The sequence below is a fragment of the Scylla paramamosain genome, chromosome 2, assembly GCF_035594125.1.
Source record: "Scylla paramamosain isolate STU-SP2022 chromosome 2, ASM3559412v1, whole genome shotgun sequence".
NCBI classification, from domain to species: Eukaryota; Metazoa; Arthropoda; class Malacostraca; order Decapoda; family Portunidae; genus Scylla; species Scylla paramamosain.
This window is the reverse complement of record NC_087152.1, coordinates 33,189,317-33,209,316: the sequence shown is the minus strand read 5'-3', so window position 1 is coordinate 33,209,316 and position 20,000 is coordinate 33,189,317. Positions and strand designations below refer to the sequence as shown.

General features: G+C 38.8%; 1 protein-coding gene and 1 long non-coding RNA gene across 3 annotated transcripts in view; one reads left to right on the top strand and one right to left on the bottom strand.

Moving 5' to 3' along the window:
* LOC135113820 (uncharacterized) overlaps nt 1–20,000 on the bottom strand; it is a 282,447-nt gene that overhangs the window by 115,947 nt on the left and 146,500 nt on the right. The window lies entirely within an intron of this gene.
* The window catches only part of LOC135113813 (guanylate cyclase 32E-like), a 239,433-nt gene that overhangs the window by 77,260 nt on the left and 142,173 nt on the right, over nt 1–20,000 (top strand). Inside the window, 1 exon segment of the mRNA XM_064029440.1 lies at nt 17,292–17,503. Within this exon segment, the coding sequence (XP_063885510.1) occupies nt 17,300–17,503 (204 nt within the window). The 5' untranslated portion in view covers nt 17,292–17,299.

The window sequence follows — 20,000 nt, the reverse complement described above, 5'->3', positions numbered from 1 at the left end:
CATAGAGACGAAGCCAAACCCAATGAGCACATGAGTCACGTTTCATTAAACAATAAATATTCTAAAGGCTTTCAAACATGTCAGTTATACGTTCCGAAGACGTATAAACGTGTCATTTGTATGTCAATTCTCCTACATTACGAGCAATATCTGATCCAATTTCAGACCAGCACAGAACATTGATGGAACAGCCAGTGTCTCAAACTCCCCAATAAACACAAAAGCCTTGGAGTGGCAACAACATATGCTGACAATGTGGATCAAATACTTCTGAGGCTATTTTTACATGTACGAGTAACGTGACAACAAAAGAGAGAATAGACTGAGAGATTGGACAATGCAGGATAAGATGACCATAAGTGTGCAGAGTGTGGGTTGGGTAAAGATAACGATGCAATTCTGCGGGATGAAAATAAATAAATAAAATAAGGCGAAATATCTGCGAATCAAAAAGAGATATAGCACAAGATATGGCATTGTGGAAGAAGTTATTTTCAAAAGCAGTGAAACACTTAACAATGCAAATGTGTTGGAATAAAACTTTACAAGCCTTGCAAGGAGCAAGTTAAGGAAGCTTTGCATCAACACTAAAACATGTACGTGCCACAACTTTGCAAGCAGAGTGCTATTCCATTCTGGAAAATGTATATTTTACTTTGTAAGTTTGCGTCTCATTTTGAAAATTTATTTCTTTTTCCAGATATCAGCACTTCACTTGTCAAGTTTACGTGTCACATTTACCTCTAGTCATGTTTTTTCCTCGTGCAAAGCCTCACGCCTTCCAAACAATGCCCTGTCTCGGATTCCGTTGTAATGGACGGGTAGAAGATACTTGAGGACCAGCTGATCTCCAGTACGTCTCATCCCTTGTTTACCTCTGGGCTTAACGTATACATATTTGTAATAGGACAATTAGAATAAGTGAACGTAAACGAAGGCAGAGCAGGCAGGAAATAACTAGTAGATGGTCACATAGTCTTGCTAGTGTGGCCTGAAACAAATGGACATCAGGTACAGGTGGCTGGAGAAGGGAGGAAGGCTCTTTTCCTGTTGAGGTATTCCAAGGGCTGGTGATGTAAAGACAAAACCTGATGTTCAGACAAGATGTGATGGCGTTATTTCCTTCAACACACAGGAAGTAAATGATACATTCGCTTCTTCCATTTCATTCGTCTTCCTTGTAAAAATCAGTTACACAATAATTTTTTAATGTATTCCATGCTCAGAATGTACTACTTCCTAAAGAAATCATGTATTTCATTTACCAGTAATATTATGAAATTAAGATCTTAGTTATAACTTTAATTTCACAAGATATATTTTCTACATTTATTCATTACTATTATTTTTCGTACAATATTTCATGCTGACAGTATATGGTATAACTTTCAAGTATATTGATAATTTCAGGTAACAATAATATTTGCTAACCGAAGAAAGCCTCGATTTTTATTTAACAGTAATCCGCAGTGAAAATCCCTCTCCTGATAGTCAGATTTTTAACAACTACACCAGATTTTAAAACATGACTGTTCCTGATAGCTGGATTGAAATCGGCCGAACACTATAAAGATTAATCACTCCTACGGTGTGGCACGTTGACCTCCTCCTGCCGGCAGCCCAGCTGTGAGTGGAGCGCCCTGCATTACCTGCGGGCTGGCCACACTGGGTGCAGCCGCGGTCACCACTCTGTGCAATCAAGCCATCTGGAGGACAGTGACGGCGCGACTGTCCAGGAGGTGTCAGTGATCCAGGGAAGTGTGGAGGCAAAGTGTCCCGGTAGCGGAGGTGCGATAATATATTTAAATGTTCTCCGTCACCTTGATCCTCCTTTCCCTCCTAATGACCGTTTTTTTCCTTTTCTTGTATTACATGCCTTTCTTCTTTATTTTCATTCTTTTTGTCACTGCAATCTGAGGCTAAAGAAAAAAATGGCATACTAGTCTGACATGCGTCACGTACATCCTTCAATCTCGCCCGACTGATGTTTTTTTTTTTTTTTTTTTCTCAAATTTTATGCACTTATCGTTTCTGCTTTTTTAACCTTTTCATTTATCGCACTAAAAATTAAAGCATAATTAAACTATCCTGCGTCATCTCTATTTCTTCAATACATTATTTCAATGTTATAATATGAATCTGAGAAAAAAAAAAAAAAAGAAAACTGCCAACCATAACTCAATTAAATTCAGCTTTCTTTGGGCCGGCCAGATGGTGCACGGTCAGTCCACGCTTCCCTCCCTCCCGCCTCGCTAAGTGGTCGATCAACGGACATTTAGCGGCGCCTGGGAAGGACAGAGCCTGGTGGATGTGAGGTGTCACACGCGACCTGTTGCCTCCGGGGTAAGGGGCCTGTACCGACCATACCCACCACAGTCGCATACACCAGGCGGTGGGAAATGAAAGTCTGGTGCATCAACTACTCTACGTATTAATAAAATGCAATATTCTTGTATGGATTATCTCGTTTCCGAATTGTCAAGTGCGGAGAAACTTTATTTGTAGCTTTCCTCCTCATGAATGTACACAGCTAACTATAGAACTGGGGTAGAATTGCCAATATCTATTTGGTAATACTGAAACAGCAAAAATAATTCTCATTTGCAGCAACAGTGGCGTGAAATATATTCTCACAATAAAGCTGAAGTGAATATTAACTTCCCATATTTTTTTAAATATGATTTTAGGATATATTTCTACTGACGTCATTTTTCTTTTTTTTTTTTAATACCGGCACCATCTATTATGTTTACTTTCTCTCTCCTTTTATTGCAACAACTCACACGCAGAGATCTTTCACTTTACTAATTCTCTCAATATATAATTTATTTTCTTTCCAGTAAATCTTTCTCTTATTTTATCACCGTTCATTATCCCCAACCACCTCCAGCTGCAACACACACACACACACACACACACACACACACACACACACACACACACACACACACACACACACACACAGAAAAAGAAAGAGAGAGAGAGAGAGAGAGAGAGAGAGAGAGAGAGAGAGAGAGAGAGAAGAGAGAGAGAGAGGAGAGAGAGAGAGAGAGAGAGAGAGAGAGACGTCCTCTTGAGAGTTCCTCCTTCTGAGTTCAACAAATTACGTACAACCTTGTTTGAAGCTGTTCAAAAAATTTCTTAACAAGAGTCCGAGCTCCTCTTCCTCCTGCTATTCTTCCTCCTCCTCCTCCTCCTCCTCCTCCTCCTTCTCCTCCTCCTCCTCCTCCTCCTCCTCCTTCTCCTCCTCCTCCTTCTTCTCCTACATTCCTCCTACATTCCTCATTTTAACTAACCACATCACTCCCTGAGAAAGAGAGAGAGAGAGAGAGAGAGAGAGAGAGAGAGAGAGAGAGAGAGAGAGAGAGAGAGAGAGGGGGGGGGGGGGAGGGGGCGAATTATCTAGCTATCTAAAATTTAAAGAACATATTTACTTTAGGTTTGTGTCACTGTATTTCTGAGTATGAGCTCAAAAAGAAAAAAAAGGAAAGAAAAAGACCGCTAACAAGAGGAACAGGAGGAGGAGGAGGAGGAGGAGGAGGAGGAGGAGGAGGAGGCGGGAGGAGGAGGAATAGAACAACGGAGAGCAAAGAGAAAAAAAGGGGAAAATAAAGAACAAACGTTGCAGGAGGAAGAGACATCAGAAAAAAGATGACACAGAGCAGGGAGGAAGAGGAGGGAGAAGGAAAAAAGAAGAAAAAGAGGAAGAGAAGGAAAAGGAAGAGGGAAAGGAAAACTAGAAATACATAAACAGAAACTTATGCAATTTGACTCTAAAAGGAGGAGGAGGAGGAGGAGGAGGAGGAGGAGGAGGGGAAGGAAGGGAAGAAAAGCTAATAATATAATGATGGAGGGAGAAGAAGAAAAATGCTCTGAAGAAACTAAGGAAAACAGAATGTAGAAAATAAAAGTAGAGGAAGTTAGAAAAAACAGAAAAAAAAAAACTGGAATAAATAGGAGAATTCTGAAAAAAAGAAGGATAAAACATGAGGTAAGACTAACAAGAGTGATGGAGGAAACGAAGAGATAAGGAAAGAAACGACGAAGAGATTAACACGTCCCCGTTTTCTTTAACAATTTTCTCGTACACGCGATGGAGAAACTACTGTATATCAAGAATTCAAGATCTGGTGTCCTTCCCTCTAAAAAGTTTTCCGATGGATACTCTACGGTACATAATCTCTATCTGTCTGTCTGTCTGTCTGTCCGTCTTTCTGTTTGTCTATCTGTCTGTCTTTCTGTTTGTCTGTCTTTCTGTCTATCCATCTACTAATCTATCTGGGACGGAGAGAGAGAGCCTCGTCTATTTCTATCCAGCTTTTCTACATGTTGTTTGCGACAGGCAGCCTCGTTAGAGATTACGTATCCTGCTACTTATTATCCCCGCTCATTATAACATTCTCTCTCTCTCTCTCTCTCTCTCTCTCTCTCTCTCTCCGCTCCCTCTCCTCCCCTCCTCGCCTCTCTGCCCCCCCCTCTCCCCCCCCCTCTCATCCTCTCTCTCTCTCTCTCTCTCTCTCTCTCTCTCTCTGTGTGTGTCTGTTCATTAACTCAAAAATGAACTTAGTTTCTGTTCCATTCTAGAATTTCATATGTTAAACGGAAAGGTGACAACAACAACAACAACAACAACAACAACAACAACAAAATAAAATCTCCCCTCGGCGACCACTCTGGTGAAATATTCCCTCATGGCTTCCAGCACCTGACAGAAAATACCTCCAACAATTTTCTTCAGTATCTTTCTCTCCTCTCTTTCAACCTGATGGCTCCACTACTATTTCATCTATTTCTAAAGATGGATTTTTCGCTCAGACCTTTGCTATAAGTCAGCTCTGGATGACTCAAGTTTGTTCTTCCCTCTCCTCCACTCTCCGACTATTTCATGCCTTCGATTAGGATTCTTTATAATAATGTTTACCAGATGTCCAACCCTTCGGGATACTGACCAATTCACGCAGGGACACAACAGAATGCCTGATTTCTGACCTTTCTAACATTTCTGATTTGGGGCAAAGGAAACTCACTGTTGTTGTTCAGTGCCTTAAAAACTAAATTTCTCTATCTGTCAAATTGAAAGCCGGCCAGACAGCTATCCCCGCTTCTTCAGTGACATTTAACCATCACTCTTAAGCAGGGTAGAATTAAAAGGATTTCGATTCATCAACAACTTTTCTTCTTAATTAACTGTCTTGAACCATTTTCTCTTCGCAGTAAAGTCGCATCTCTTGTTTTCTTCTACTGATGCCTTCACGCTAACTACTGTTCTGGCCTTCCCTAGTGCATGTCTGCCCTCCTCCTGCGGCCTCCCTGCACAAGGCTTTTTGCTTTTTCTTGCCCCTATTCTGTCTACCTCCCTAATGCAAGTCACCAGTATTCTCAGTCTCATAGTTTTACAAGTAAGCTCAGGAACTCCCTGTTTGCTTATGTATTTTCTCCTGCCTATGACTTACATCATTTCAAGTGGGAGGTTTCAAGACACCTCCCCCAATAATTTTGGACCTGTCTTCCACTATCTTCTTTAGGATCTGGCACCTTCAGTGTTTTTTCCTACTTTTTTTTCTCATTTTTTGTTGTCCTTGGACAGAATTAAAAAACAAGCAGCGCAAACAGAAACCAGGTCAATAATCTCAAAATTCAATAAAAAAGAAACTGATAAGACCATGGAAAATTCATACACATGAAAGTAAAGCGAAAAAAATACCGAACAGCAGGATGAACTTAGGCAAAAATACAATAAATAAATCCTCTGCAATAAAACTCTTTGCTTAGTACTTGCATCTACAACACAACACACTCGACAATAACAAACAGATAAATCTCGTTTATTTCACAATTTGCCCTAATTTGCATCTATATTTTTCACTATGTTTACTGCTCTCTCTCTCTCTCTCTCTCTCTCTCTCTCTCTCTCTCTCTCTCTCTCTCTCTCTCTCTCTCTCTCTCTCTCTCTCTCACCACCGTCAGCATTCCACCTCCATCATAAACAAGGAGGAAACTGGTCATCAAGAGAGGAAACTCACAACACGTAAACGGTTGTGATACATAAAACAAGACTAATTGTATGATAACATTCTCTCCTCTCGCTGGGTCACTAAATTAAATGCAATTAAAAAAAAATAAAGAAAAATACAGGTTAACCATTGCACCTTTATTTCATTATCAATAATACGTTCAATCTGTGAAAATGAATTTGATTTCTTTTTTTTTATTTATCTGTTCAGGTCCTTCCTTGTCCACTTTGCTCTTCGTTCCTTCCTTTTAGTTGGAGGAATTTCTTCGTAACTAAGCTTTTTTTTTTTTCTGATAGCAAATTTTATGAGCACGTCACCTCCACAGATTCGAGAACCATTCAAAAAGTTTAGTAATGTTCTCCTGTCCATACATGTAAGTAATGGGAAGCCACGCCACTGTTTCCTATCTTGACCCTGATTGGCCTAAATAACAGCCAATCAACGCAGGTCAAGCAGTAACTTCACATCAAAACTTTCATGAGGACAACAGACGTCTCTCTCCCCTCTCCTTGCCTTCTCGTCTCCTTCTCCTCCCTCTCTTCTCATCTTCCCTTCATTCTTCTCTCTCTCTCTCTCACTCACACCCACCTCTTCCTCCTTTCCTCCCCTCCTGTCTCTCCTTCTCCCTTCATCCCCCTTTTCCTCTTCCTTCCACAAAACCCCATCTTGCGCAAACCTGCAATACATAAGATTTTCCCTCACCCATCAACACCACGACGAAATATGAGTATTATCTTTACACTGTTGCTTTACTGAGCTTTTCTCGTGAATGAAGGATAACAAACTACGATAAAAATAATCAATCATAAGGAGTGCCAGGAAATTAGGTACCAAAAGTACTTCGAACGGAAATTAATCGTTGGTGTGAGATACAAAATAAAAAAAAATAAATAAAAAAAAGATTTGAAAGCACACATAAAACTGAACCGGATGACAAAACGGCGATTTTCAATGGGTTTTATTATGTTTTTTTTTTCTTTGCTTTGGTATATTTCTTCATGTATAGGAGCAGGAGAGAACAAAGTTAATTCAAGGTATTATAAAGATATATGATTCTTTCAAGAGATTTTGTAATATACTGATGGCTATTTCTAATTTTCTCTCCACCACTACGTTTACGACTCCCTCTTCAGCTTTGCGTCCCCAGAATAAACCACGGGAAACTGTCCATCATGAAAGGGGAACTACAGTACGTAAACTACCAAATGCTCCATAAAACAAGTGAGATTTCAAGGCAGTGTAATCAAAGCGTCCTCCCGCCGTGCAGGGGGCAGGAGAGAACGGATAATGATTTCAAAAACTGCACCTGCGACTAATTATCTCTCTCTCTCTCTCTCTCTCTCTCTCTCTCTCTCTCTCTCTCTCTCTCTCTCTCTCTCTCTCTCTCTCAAAAACACAGAAAATAGAGCTGAATTGCGTTTCTCCTTGCCTGAAAAAAAAATTGTAGAAACGGATTTTTGAGGTAAGGTTTTAGAATAATCAAAGTACCGGTGCCTTGACAATATAACCGCACCTTTAGCATCATGCATTCTACGTGTACAGGAGGCTGACAAAGGCCATAAAAGAAGAAAAAAGCTGAAAAAAGATAGCTTAATTGCCGCCCCCAAAATATTTGAAAACAATGGAGTTAAAAATTGTCAGAGTTTGGATGAATAACTACCAAACGTCCTCAACACGCACAATTAAACCCCACGGCCTCTACTGCTACATCGACCCTGATTGGCCTAAACAACTGCCATCATCGCAAGCCACGCAGCAACTTCACATCAAAACTTTCATTAATAAGAACGAAAGACTTCTCTCTTTCCATCTTTTTCTTCCCCCTTCCACTTTTCTCTCGTTCTTTTTTCTCCTTCCCTATTCTTCTCTCTCTCCTTCTTTTATACCTTTTCCCTCTCTCTCTCTCTCTCTCCCTCTCTTCAATGTGCAGTCTCCCCCACCCTCTCCCTTCCCTCTCCTGACTCTCTCTCTCTCCCTCTCTCTGCCTTTCAAACTCCGTCGTGCGCCATCCTGCACGAACCTGCAATATACAACATTTTTCATCACCCTCAATATCGCGACGAAATATTAACTTTACAATGTTCCCTTGATGAACCTTTGCTACAGATCAAAATTAAAAGTCAGGAAAATGAGTAAATGTTTATCATAAAGACACGTGCAGTGTTAATAGCAAAAATGAAGCTAACAAGGACACAAGAGAACTAATATGAAATTTGAAAAAAAAAAAAAAGTGAAAATGAAGGTTGAAGTAAAAATTACGAAATCAACATTAATAAGCCACAACGAATTCCAAAAGTCAGTATTATAATCTTTTATCAAACATGTTATATATATATATATATATATATATATATATATATATATATATATATATATATATATATATATATATATATATATATATATATATATATATATATATATATATATATATATATATATATATATATATATATATATATATATATATATATATATATATATAAACTGATATGATTATTATCTATACAAATCTCTATAAGTGGTGAAAGGCTAAACACATTACTAAATGGTGCTGCATTTTTATGTCTGCTATTCATTAACTAAAAGAACGAAAAAAAATTATACATAATACAAGTGTATTGTTCATATTATTCTTTAATGCTGATTTATCTTTTTTTTTTATTTTGTTTCGTAATAATGTCTTTTCTTTTTTGCATTCAGCATTTTATGTAACAGAATCTGTAAGTGATTCATCCGCTTCATATATTTCAATTTTTTTTTTTTTCCTTGTCTCTTATCACGTTTTCGATTCAATTCTTTTCTTTCCTTTTTTTCACTCTGACACCACCTTTCATGTTCACTTGTATTAAAGATGCGTAAAAAAAATATGAATCCGTTTCAAACTCAGAATTCTTTCGATGTTAGCTCCTTTGATATCTCTCTCTCTCTCTCTCTCTCTCTCTCTCTCTCTCTCTCTCTCTCTCTCTCTCTCTCTCTCTCTCTCTCTCTCTCTCTCTCGTCATCGACTTATCTATCTATCTTTTCTTGTTGAGTTTATCTTTTTTTTTTAGTTTTCTTGTTTTCTAATCATGTTTCAGAAAAAAAATCGTTATTACTCTTTCTTCTTTTAATTTCTTCTGAGAAAATTTAAAGTGACAAAAGAAAGAATGCGCAAGACGGAATTACTTCCTGATTACTCGCAAAAAAAGAAAGAGCTTGGAAGTTTCTTAATTTAAACACAGAAGCGCCCCGCGTATACACAACACTCACACTCACTCACCCACAACACAAACACACACAGTATATGTAAAGACACTCAAATACAGATATCGCAAGATCACATTACTTAACGCAAAGGTTAAATCATCAACTCATTACACTGTATAACACGATTTTTGTCCTTGGGTAATAACTGATATTTATTTCTAACTTCGCTATGTGGCCAGGATAATGATATTTATGAAATTTACCTATTCCCATTGGAAGAAAGTGGCGAATTTGAACTCTCATTTACACAAAGCAAAAGCAAAACGACATATGATACAAAAGCAGCATTTATTTATTCTAGGATTACACAAGTGAGATAATAAAACATTAGAACTGAGTAGTTTTCCGCGATTTACGCTTATACTGTAAATTACTTTCACGAATCAGCCACCAAATATAGTCTCCCATCATGTTTTCATCATACGACCTTCGTAGCGGCGTTCAAAGTCCAGTATATCTTGGTGGAAGCGCTCGCCTTGCTTCCCGGAGTACGCCCCCATGTTCTTAAATTTATCAAGATGAGCGTCAAGGATATGGATTTTGAGGGACATCCTGCAACCCGTCTTACCGTAGTTTTTCACCAAAGTCTCAACAAGCTCCACATAGTTTTCGGCTTTGTGATTCCCCAAGAAGCCAAGAACCACTGCGACAAAGCTGCTTTCTCCTTCCTAATGAGCCTCTTGGGGAACTCTTACACGCCATGACCTTTATTTGTGGACCGACGAACATCATTTTTGCCGCAGACAGGTTAGGGAAGAAATCTTGGAGATACCTGAAAGCTGCAGACTCCTTATCTAGAGCTATGACGAATTGTTTCATAAGGCCCAATTTTTAAGTGCAGAGGAGGAAACAGTACCTTTCTGGGGTCCAAAAATGGCTCCCATTAGACGTTGTTCTTCCAGATAGTCCCTCTGGTAGTGTTCCACGGTGTTCCTGCTGTCCCAGTGGCAAAGATAACAAGGAATCTTGTTAAAGCCGCCTTGGAGACCCATCAAGAAGGCCATCGTTTTGAAGTCTCCGATAACCTCACAACCGTACTCTTCATATTTCAAGGCATCTAGCAAGATCTTGACACTATTGTATTCCTCTTTGAGATAGACAGAGTGAATTCGGGGAAGAGATGGATATATGTTCTCGTTATGAAGCAGCACTGCTATGAGGCTCCTGCACGAGCTGTCGATGAAGAGGCGCCGCTCGTTGGGGATACAGGCGATTCCCATTGCCTCAAACAGACCGGTCACACTGTGGCAAAAACAAAACTCGTTTTGACTAGTAAAAAAGCTTGAAAAATGCTGGTGATGCTTTCTCTGACCTAATATTTTCACACCTTTAAGAAATCCCACTGCTTGACTCTCGACGTCAAAAGCTCGGCATTGGACTTTGGGATACCAAGATCTCTGATCAGGTAGCTGACGTCATTTTGGTTGGGGTAGTAAGGGTTTCTCTCCTCAGTTGCACCTCTGAAAACTGGATCAATGACTTCATCTTCTTCTGAACTGTTTTTCAATCTTCTGAACTTTTTTTTTTCTTTTTTGTAAAAACTGCTGCTCTCTCTCTCTCTTTGGAGGAGTGGGTACAAGAAGCTCAGAGCAGTGTGGTACTGGCGCAATGGATGACATAAGGTCTGGATATATGATAGGTTAGTTTCAAAGCATCGCTGTTCAGATCAGAAAAAAAAAAAAGTGTAAAGGAAGTAATTGTCATTTTCTTTGATTTCTAGATAAAACAATTAGGAAATAACATTTACTGACCAAGAGGGAGGCTTCAAGACACTTATCCATCAATTTTTGACCACTGCTTTGACCCTTTTATGGGACTGGCATTTCAGTGGGCATTTTTTTTATTAGATTTTTGTTGCCCTTGGCCAGTGTCCTTCCTACATAAAAAAAAAAAGTAAAAAAGAAAGTTAACATTTTATTACACGGTGTTATCATTATTACTACAGAAGAAGCGCGGTCAATTATATATGATCGTCTTGTTCTTAGTATCATTATCATAAAAATTGCATTGCATTATCACTTCCATTACCATTACTGACATTGCTAACCACCTCATAAATTTACACAAAACTATTCGATGACGGTAAACAGACGTCGGCATCAGATTTTTTTACAGTCTTCACTCCACTTCTAAAAATTTCTAGCATTCACTAGCCTAAGAATAGACCAGATGAAAATTTTAGCCGTATTTCACTGTACAATGTTAAGGAACAAAATATTATAGAAACGACACCAATTTCTTAAAAAACATTTCTTCATCAGTCACACACGAACAAAGGCACTGCAATGTTTATCAGTAAGGAAAAAGATCACCATGTTACATAACCTACTGAACACAATAAAAATACCATCAATCTCTTATAAGCGGGTTTCGTATTTTTTTTTTTATATATAACACAAGAAATAACGCTGAAAACTACACAATAAGTACTACATAAGCTTTAGACATATGCAAGTGATTACAGAAATGGATATTCTCTGATGCTGCGTTTGCATCCCTTATTTAATTTCCAAATTTTCACGAAAAGCAATAATAGTAATAGCATCATAACGAGAAGAGATGAGACGGGACACGAAACAATCAGTGTGGTGGTGTCACTTGCTACACACCAGACACACAGACACAGACAGACAAACAGACACACATACAGACAGACACACAGACAGACACACAGACAGACAGACAGACAGACACACAGGCAGACAGACAGACACACAGGCAGACAGACAGACACACAGAGGCAAACATACAAAAGACAGAGGCAGATAGACAAACAGACAGATAGACAGACAGACAAGAAGACAGTGACAAAAATGAAACCGGCAAAAAATAAAAAGTGAGAGAAGTCTTATTCTAAAGGGAATTCAAATAAAAGGACAAATGCAGCGTGCTGTGAAACATTTACTCTGCCAAAGCAAAATACACGCCAACATGTATTATTTTGTTCGTCTTTCCTGCTGGTGCGGTGATATCAAAGTGGCAGCATTTTTCCATTCTGCTTTTCTTAATTCTGTTTCCTTGGTTCCGTTTTCCTTAATAGTTCTTGCTTTGTAATGTTTCCTATCACGTTTCCTTCTCCACGGCAAGACTTTTTTGTTTCTCTCTTTTTTTTTTTGTTCTCCTTCAGTTTCCATTTATTCTTGGTGCGTTTCTGCTCACTTGAATATTATTACTTTCATGTTGCACGCTTTCGTTTTAGCTTTTTCTCTTGTTCTCCCTTTAGTTTTGTTTTTTATCGCTAAAATACATTGCAGCTGGGTTCCTTTTCTCTTTAAACATTTAATTCTTGCACGTCTCTCTCTCTCTCTCTCTCTCTCTCTCTCTCTCTCTCTCTCTCTCTCTCTCTCTCTCTCTCTCTCTCTCTCTCTCTCTCTCCCTCTCTAATTTCGTCGCCATTAAATGTACGCGAGCTTCCGATGTGAGGATGAATTTCGTGATTATGTAAATGAACGCCTATAAAGTGTGTGTGTGTGTGTGTGTGTGTGTGTGTGTGTGTGTGTGTGTGTGTGTGTGTGTGTGTGTGTGTGTCTGTCTGTCTGTCGGTCTGTCTATTTGTTTATTTATCTTTGTGGTCCCCCCGCCTCTCTCTCTCTCTCTCTCTCTCTCTCTCTCTCTCTCTCTCTCTCTCTCTCTCTCTCTCTCTCTCTCTCTCTCTCTCTCTCTCTCTCGCTATTTCATTAGTGGAAATCTCATGAGGAACTAATTATCGGAAGCATTTATTAACTGACATCTTCTGGTGCAGTTTTGTTCAGGAAGCAATAAGAGAAGAAGAGAGAGTCTGTCCCCGCCTTCACCATGATAAGGAGTGACAGTGTGAGGGGAGCTTGCCTTAATTGTACGGACGGTATTGGGAAAAGCAATGCAAAAACACACGAAGCAGATTATTGTCAGTAGTAGTAGTAGTAGTAGTAGTAGTAGTAGTAGTAGTAGTAGTAGTAGTAGTAGTAGTAGTAGTATCCTCATCATCATATCATCATCATTATCATCATCACCATCATTTAGTTACCATCATCGTCATCATCAATACGAGTTATCATGACTATTACTTCTAACGTTGTTTTCCTTATTTTTTTCTTTGGTTCAGCTTTGTCTTCTTTTCTTTTCTAAAACGAAATACTAAGAGGGAAGTCGAGGGCACTCTCTCTCTCTCTCTCTCTCTCTCTCTCTCTCTCTCTCTCTCTCTCTCTCTCTCTCTCTCTCTCTCTCTCTCTCTCTCTCTCTCGTCACTTTCCCTGTTTTCTTTTCTAATGAATGAAAAAAATAAACATCAGAAACAAAAAAAAAACGTTTTTATATCCTTTATAACTCGAACGGCAGTGACACGCATGGAGGGAAGCACGAACACAAAACAAAACCATACAACCTTTTTCCTCCATGCTACACAAATGTCAAAGGAAACTCGGAAACTCATAAACACACCTTGCTCTTTTCATGTACGGCGTGTGACAGTACCCCGCAGTAGAGTGAGGAGAGAGCTAATGACGAAAGAAAAAAAAAAAAGTGTTATGCAGATGAGACGCCCAGAATTTATGCCACAGATTTCATTAACTTTCGCGCAAGACACTCTCCGTTCGTATGTTGAAAAACCGTGACGTCTCTGCTGTATTAGTGATTATTTCCTGAAACGTAAGGTACATTTAAATATCTACATATAAACCGGGAGAGGTATGAGAGTTAATTGGAGGAGAGAAGTGAGAGTACCAGTAGCTAACAGACAGGTTAATACAGATCCTCAATATAACATCCAGTTTTAATTAAGGCAGCATTTTAATCTCTCGAAAGTCTCTCTAAGGCCTCTTTGTGAAAACTCTCTGGGAGAAGAATCTCATATACGTGCATGAATACGCATATATAACTCTCTCTCTCTCTCTCTCTCTCTCTCTCTCTCTCTCTCTCTCTCTCTCTCTCTCTCTCTCTCTCTCTCTCTCTCTCTCTCTCTCTCTCTCTCTCTCTCTCTCTCTCTCTCTCTCTCTCTCTCTCTCTCTCACACACACACACACACACACACACACACACACACACACACACACACACACACACACACACACACACACACACACACTAACGTCCCTTGTCATTATATACAACTATGTTAATTATCGTCAGTCATCATGGACGTTCTGACACTGCTTGTTTGCCTTCTCACTGTTGCTCTTTACGTATCAAATTTTCTCGCATATCAGTATGAGCGCGTCTGTATTACATTTCATCAATCCTATCTATGTTTAAGGGAGAGTTTCCAACGTTCACCTGCATCAAGTGTCAAGTCACATCCACGATTAAAGTGGCAAAGCTGACTGGAAGCCTTTTACGAACTTTTTTTTTTTTCAAGAAGCAGCAATTGAGCAAATATTTTCTTTTAGTTTTTGTATCCTTTGGCCAACCTCCTTTCCACCTAAAAATATGACGCTAATCAGTCCACTTCTATTTGGTCTGCGGAGGAACTGTTTGATGGCGGGAGAAAAGTATGTTTTTCCTCGTGCTGAGAAAAAGTTTTGGCAAGGAGTTCAGATTACACTCTGACTCCTTTACCCTTTCCCTCCTTGTCTTCTTTCTCTTGCATTACCATCAAAAAAGCGTCCCCGCCATTCGTATCCATGCCACCTCCATCACCAGCCATCCATCACCAGCCAGCCTGACACTTAATCTTCATCACCATTACACATCCGTGCCAACTTTATTCTTTTATTCACGAGTGTGCGGTGCTCGTCTCCTGCGATCCTTTGATGTTGTTCAACCAAAGCACCAATACCTTCTTCCTTACCCTGCGTAACCACATACATCGATTTGGCATTAAGATGTCTGATGCCTCTCTCTCTCTCTCTCTCTCTCTCTCTCTCTCTCTCTCTCTCTCTCTCTCTCTCTCTCTCTCTCTCTCTCTCTCTCTCTCTTACTCACGCTATGATTTCCTTCTGTTCTTTTCCGAGTTCCTTCTTTCCTTCCTTCCTACCTTCTGTTCTCTTCCTTACTTCTCCTTCCTTACTTCTCTCCCTCTCTCTCTCTGCCTTCCTTCGTTCCTTCCTTCGCTGCCTCCTCTCCTCCTTCCCTTCTCTCTCAATACTTCAGCTCCCGTTCCTTAATAACTCTCCTCCTTTGCCTTTTGAACCTTTTCCTTTTCGATGCGTCGCCTCGAAAACAACTTATACAGAAGCTTTGTGGCATTAGACTCACCTAACTGAGTCTCCTTTCTAAGTACCCTACATTCTGTCTCCCCTGACGCTCCAGTAAGGACGTCTTGACACTGGCTGGCGCTCGGAATAGAAAAAGAAAGTCGTACCAACCGTTACGTGACGATAAATAGGAAAAGCTCATTCCGTTTGGTTACCTGTGTATGTGTGTGTGTGTGATTTATTTCTGTTGGTAAAGGTATGTATATGTGTGTGTGTTTGTGTGTGTGTGTGTGTTACTCCACTCGGAGTAACGGTTCCAAATCAAAGTCCTCCATTAGGAGGTACCGTAGTAGGAAAAACAGGACGTAAAACTTGTGTGTGTGTGTGTGTGTGTGTGTGTGTGTGTGTGTGTGTGTGTGTGTGTGTGTGTGTGAATGTTGTTACAGTTTGATGTAATGTTACCCAGCTATGTGTGACTCGCTAAGGTCTCTCTCTCGCTGTCTGCTTCTGTGAGGGAGCAGGAGCTCCGCCATGATAGGAAGCATCTGCTTCCTATCATGGTGGCCAGCTAGCCAATACAGGGACTCTTCCTAATACTGTTGTTACACACGAGTGTGTTAGAGAAGTATACATGATAGTACTAAATTGAAAATATTATGATACAATATATATATATATATATATATATATATATATATATATATATATATATATATATATATATATATATATATATATATATATATATATATATATATATATATATATATATCACCGTAAATTATACGTACGGCAACAACTCGTCTCCATACTAAACCGTGAGAACGATGGTGAACTCAGCGTGGTTTCCACGGTGAAGCTATGGGAGGAGGAAAAAGAGATGAAAACTTATAGGGAAATCGAGCTGACCTCAACCTGGGTTCCACGCTATACGTGAGGAAAGAGGGAAAAAGATAGAAAGAAAATATACAATATATAAACATATAAAATAATGATAGAATATTATAATATAACAATTCATACCCTAACAGTGTGAGTGTGTGAATGTGAGTCGTATTTGTTTTTAGTGATGGTTGGTGTGAGGAATTTGCTGTTGAGAAAATAGAATGTCAAGCAAACGTTTCAACTTCCATTTCCTTCACAGAGACAATGACAAAGACGGTACAGGAGAAATACTGGTTCTGTTTCGTGATGAGTTTCGTCACCACCGAATACCACTCACTCTTACTGTTCAGTTTAGTCTCTTCTATTATTATTATTATTATTTTTATCATCATCATCATCATCATCATCATCATCATCATCATTATTCAAGGGATGTTGCTTCTTTTCTACCCTCGATTTTTACATCACGTTATGTGTTTTGTAACGCCAGAGAAACACTCCAGTAAGTTCCTTTTTTTCTGAAAAGGAAACCAAACACCAGATCTGAAGATGGAGCTATTTGTTCTTTTTTTTTAGTACTCTCTCTCTCTCTCTCTCTCTCTCTCTCTCTCTCTCTCTCTCTCTCTCTCTCTCTCTCTCTTCAATATAATACTGAAGAAAAGTGAGAACGGTGAAATATAAAGCGTTATAAATTTGTGCCACATTCACGTAAAGCTTCAAGATGTGATATGATTATTTATATATAAGAGAAAAATATTTACAAAACGAGTCTTTTTCAAGAATCTCTCTCATGCACGTGCCATGAACACACAGAGACGTTGTGAAGTGGAAGTCGGTCTGGCGTACCTCAGACATACACACACACACACACACACACACACACACACACACACACACACACACACACACACACACACACACACACACACATGTAACATTTCTCACCTCCATCTCACACAAATGTCAAACAAAACCAATAAACGTCCCTCGCATGACACACCACCTTCATATCTCTCTCTCTCTTCCCTTGCAGAGGCCAAAATGATGCTGGCTCGCCTTACCATGTGGGTGGCTCTCCTGCACGCCCACGCCGCCCACACCACGCACTCAACCCACACCCACAACGCCCGCGGCCGCACCTTCACCCTGGGCTACCTGACGGGCTCCGAAAGGCTGCCGGAGGACCAGGAATACAAGCGGCCTGGTCTCCTCATCTCGGGCGCCATTACTCTAGCCGTGGAGGAGGTGAGTGGGGCAGGAAATGGGGGCGTTTTAAAAAATGCAAGCGATAAATGTGGTAGCCTGGAGATGCATGAGGCGTAAGTAAGAAGAGGGAGACTTAAGAGGAATGGGGCAGGAAATGTGTGCCTGTTGAGAATGCAAACTGCAGACAAGATAATGATGAAGGATAACGTGAGGCGTGAGTGAGATGGAGATGTGAGGATGGGAGTGGGGAGTGAGGTGTCAAGTATACAGAAGAAAGAAGAGTGAGGAAATGTATGCGTGTTAACCTTCTGACTGTTTTGGCCTTTAACCACGGTCAATAAAAATGCAAGCTTAATGTTTTTTTTTTTTTTTTGTTTTTTTTTTAAGAAGCCACTGAGAGCAAATTAAATTATCGAGGGATTGGTATCTCCGAGTGTCTTTAGTTCTTATTTGCTCATTAAAACCATTTGGGATTACTGAAGTTAAGTAACAGGTGACATACTTTTATCTGACATTAATGAGCGCAAAGACAAACGTGTGGTAGGTGTGGGGAAATGTGCGAGGCCGCGGAAGGGTGACGAGATGGAGACGTGTGGATGACAGTGAGGCATTAAAGTTGAGGGGAAGGGAGTGGAAGTGGTGTGCTAACTATTGCGCGTCCATGATTCTCACACAAGCTCGTGACGTATATACTTTTTTACCTTTTGCAATGGATTTCAGTGGATTCGTGTAGCATGATTATTTATATTCAACCTAACAAACAATTAAAGGACAAATGAATGATTTTTAACCAGATGGAACAAACATTTTCTATTTTTTATTTATTTATTTATATTTATTTATTTATTTATTTTTATTTATTTATTTTATTTATTTATTTTTATTTATTTATTTTTTTTGTGGACGTGTTCGGTATTCCTGTGTGTCCAGAAGTATCAAATCCTTAAGTAATGTGAAGAAAGTGAGTCGGTTAACATATACAGTAATGCAGGCGAATCTCTATTTATTGGTGAGTGAAAAATTATATAAGTACGAAAAATCCATACGTAAGATTCCCGTAATGAAAAAAATGTAAGAGGGAATAAATAAAAGTGTAAAGGTCGGGAGGGGAAAGAGACGAGAGTGAGGGAAGAAACAAGAAGAGTCAAATTCAAAATATAAATAGAGGTTGTATTAAGGTCACATCAGAAAACCATTACTGGGAACTGTAAAGGCAAGAGTAATATTTTATGTGAGTGAGAGTTGATTGAGAAAAATGGCTTACTTAGTGTCGAGTTAATTTCTCTCTCTCTCTCTCTCTCTCTCTCTCTCTCTCTCTCTCTCTCTCTCTCTCTGGTAAGCCTTCATTATTTTTTTCAATAAGGGACGCTTAATTTTGGTTCTTTCCATTACCTCAAATTTCGCCACTTACCATTACTTCAGAGAGAGAGAGAGAGAGAGAGAGAGAGAGAGAGAGAGAGAGAGAGAGAGAGAGAGAGAGAGAGAGAGAGAGAGGGGGGGGGACGCTGGACCCATTTCACAATCTAACTGGGCTGTGATAGCCTTGGGCAGCCCTTATGGCACTCTCATCGCCTTCATGAAGAGCATGGCGCTATTCGTAACATGTTAAGAGGATGACAGGGCAGAGAGAGAGAGAGAGAGAGAGAGAGAGAGAGAGAGAGAGAGAGAGAGAGAGAGAGAGAGAGAGAGAGAGAGAGAGAGAGAGAGAGAGAGAGAGTGAGAGAGTGATGCATGCTCATAAAAATTCATACAGCCTCGAATAGAGACACACACGGTGACAAATACTAGTATAAATGTATGTATGCATACACATATACATGCAAACAAATATACATTCATAAGTATATGCAGAGGCAAGAAACGCACAGCTGATAATACGAAAAGAGGATTAATTTTCCTCTCTGAATAGAAATAATGAGTAATTCACATAGTGCCAGTAAGGAAAATGCAGTGGAGTATTATTTAATATCGATTTGATGCAATACCTTAAAGAGGGAAAATGGGAAAAGTGAATTGTTACCTCTGCCATTAGAACAACAACAATATCAACAACAACGACAACGACGAGGAGGACAATAATAATAATGATGATCATAATAATAATAATAATAATAATAATAATAATAATAATAATAATAGTAATAATAATAATAATAATAATAATAATAATAATAATAATAATAATAATAATAATAACAATAATAATAATAATGATAATAATAATAATAATAATAATAATAATAATAATAATAATAATAATAATAATGTTCTTCTATTATACTATTATTCTTCTATTATATTATTATTATTATTATTATTATTATTATTATTATTATTATTATTATTATTATTATTATTATTATTATTATCATTATCATTATTAAACTCTATTTTATTTTTGGAATGTTCGCTTTATTAATGGTATTTTCATAATTACATTTTTTTATATAACTGTACAATCTAGTAGTATTAGCAGCAGCATTATTATTATCATTATTATTATTATTATTATTTTTAGTAGTAGTAGTAGTAGTAG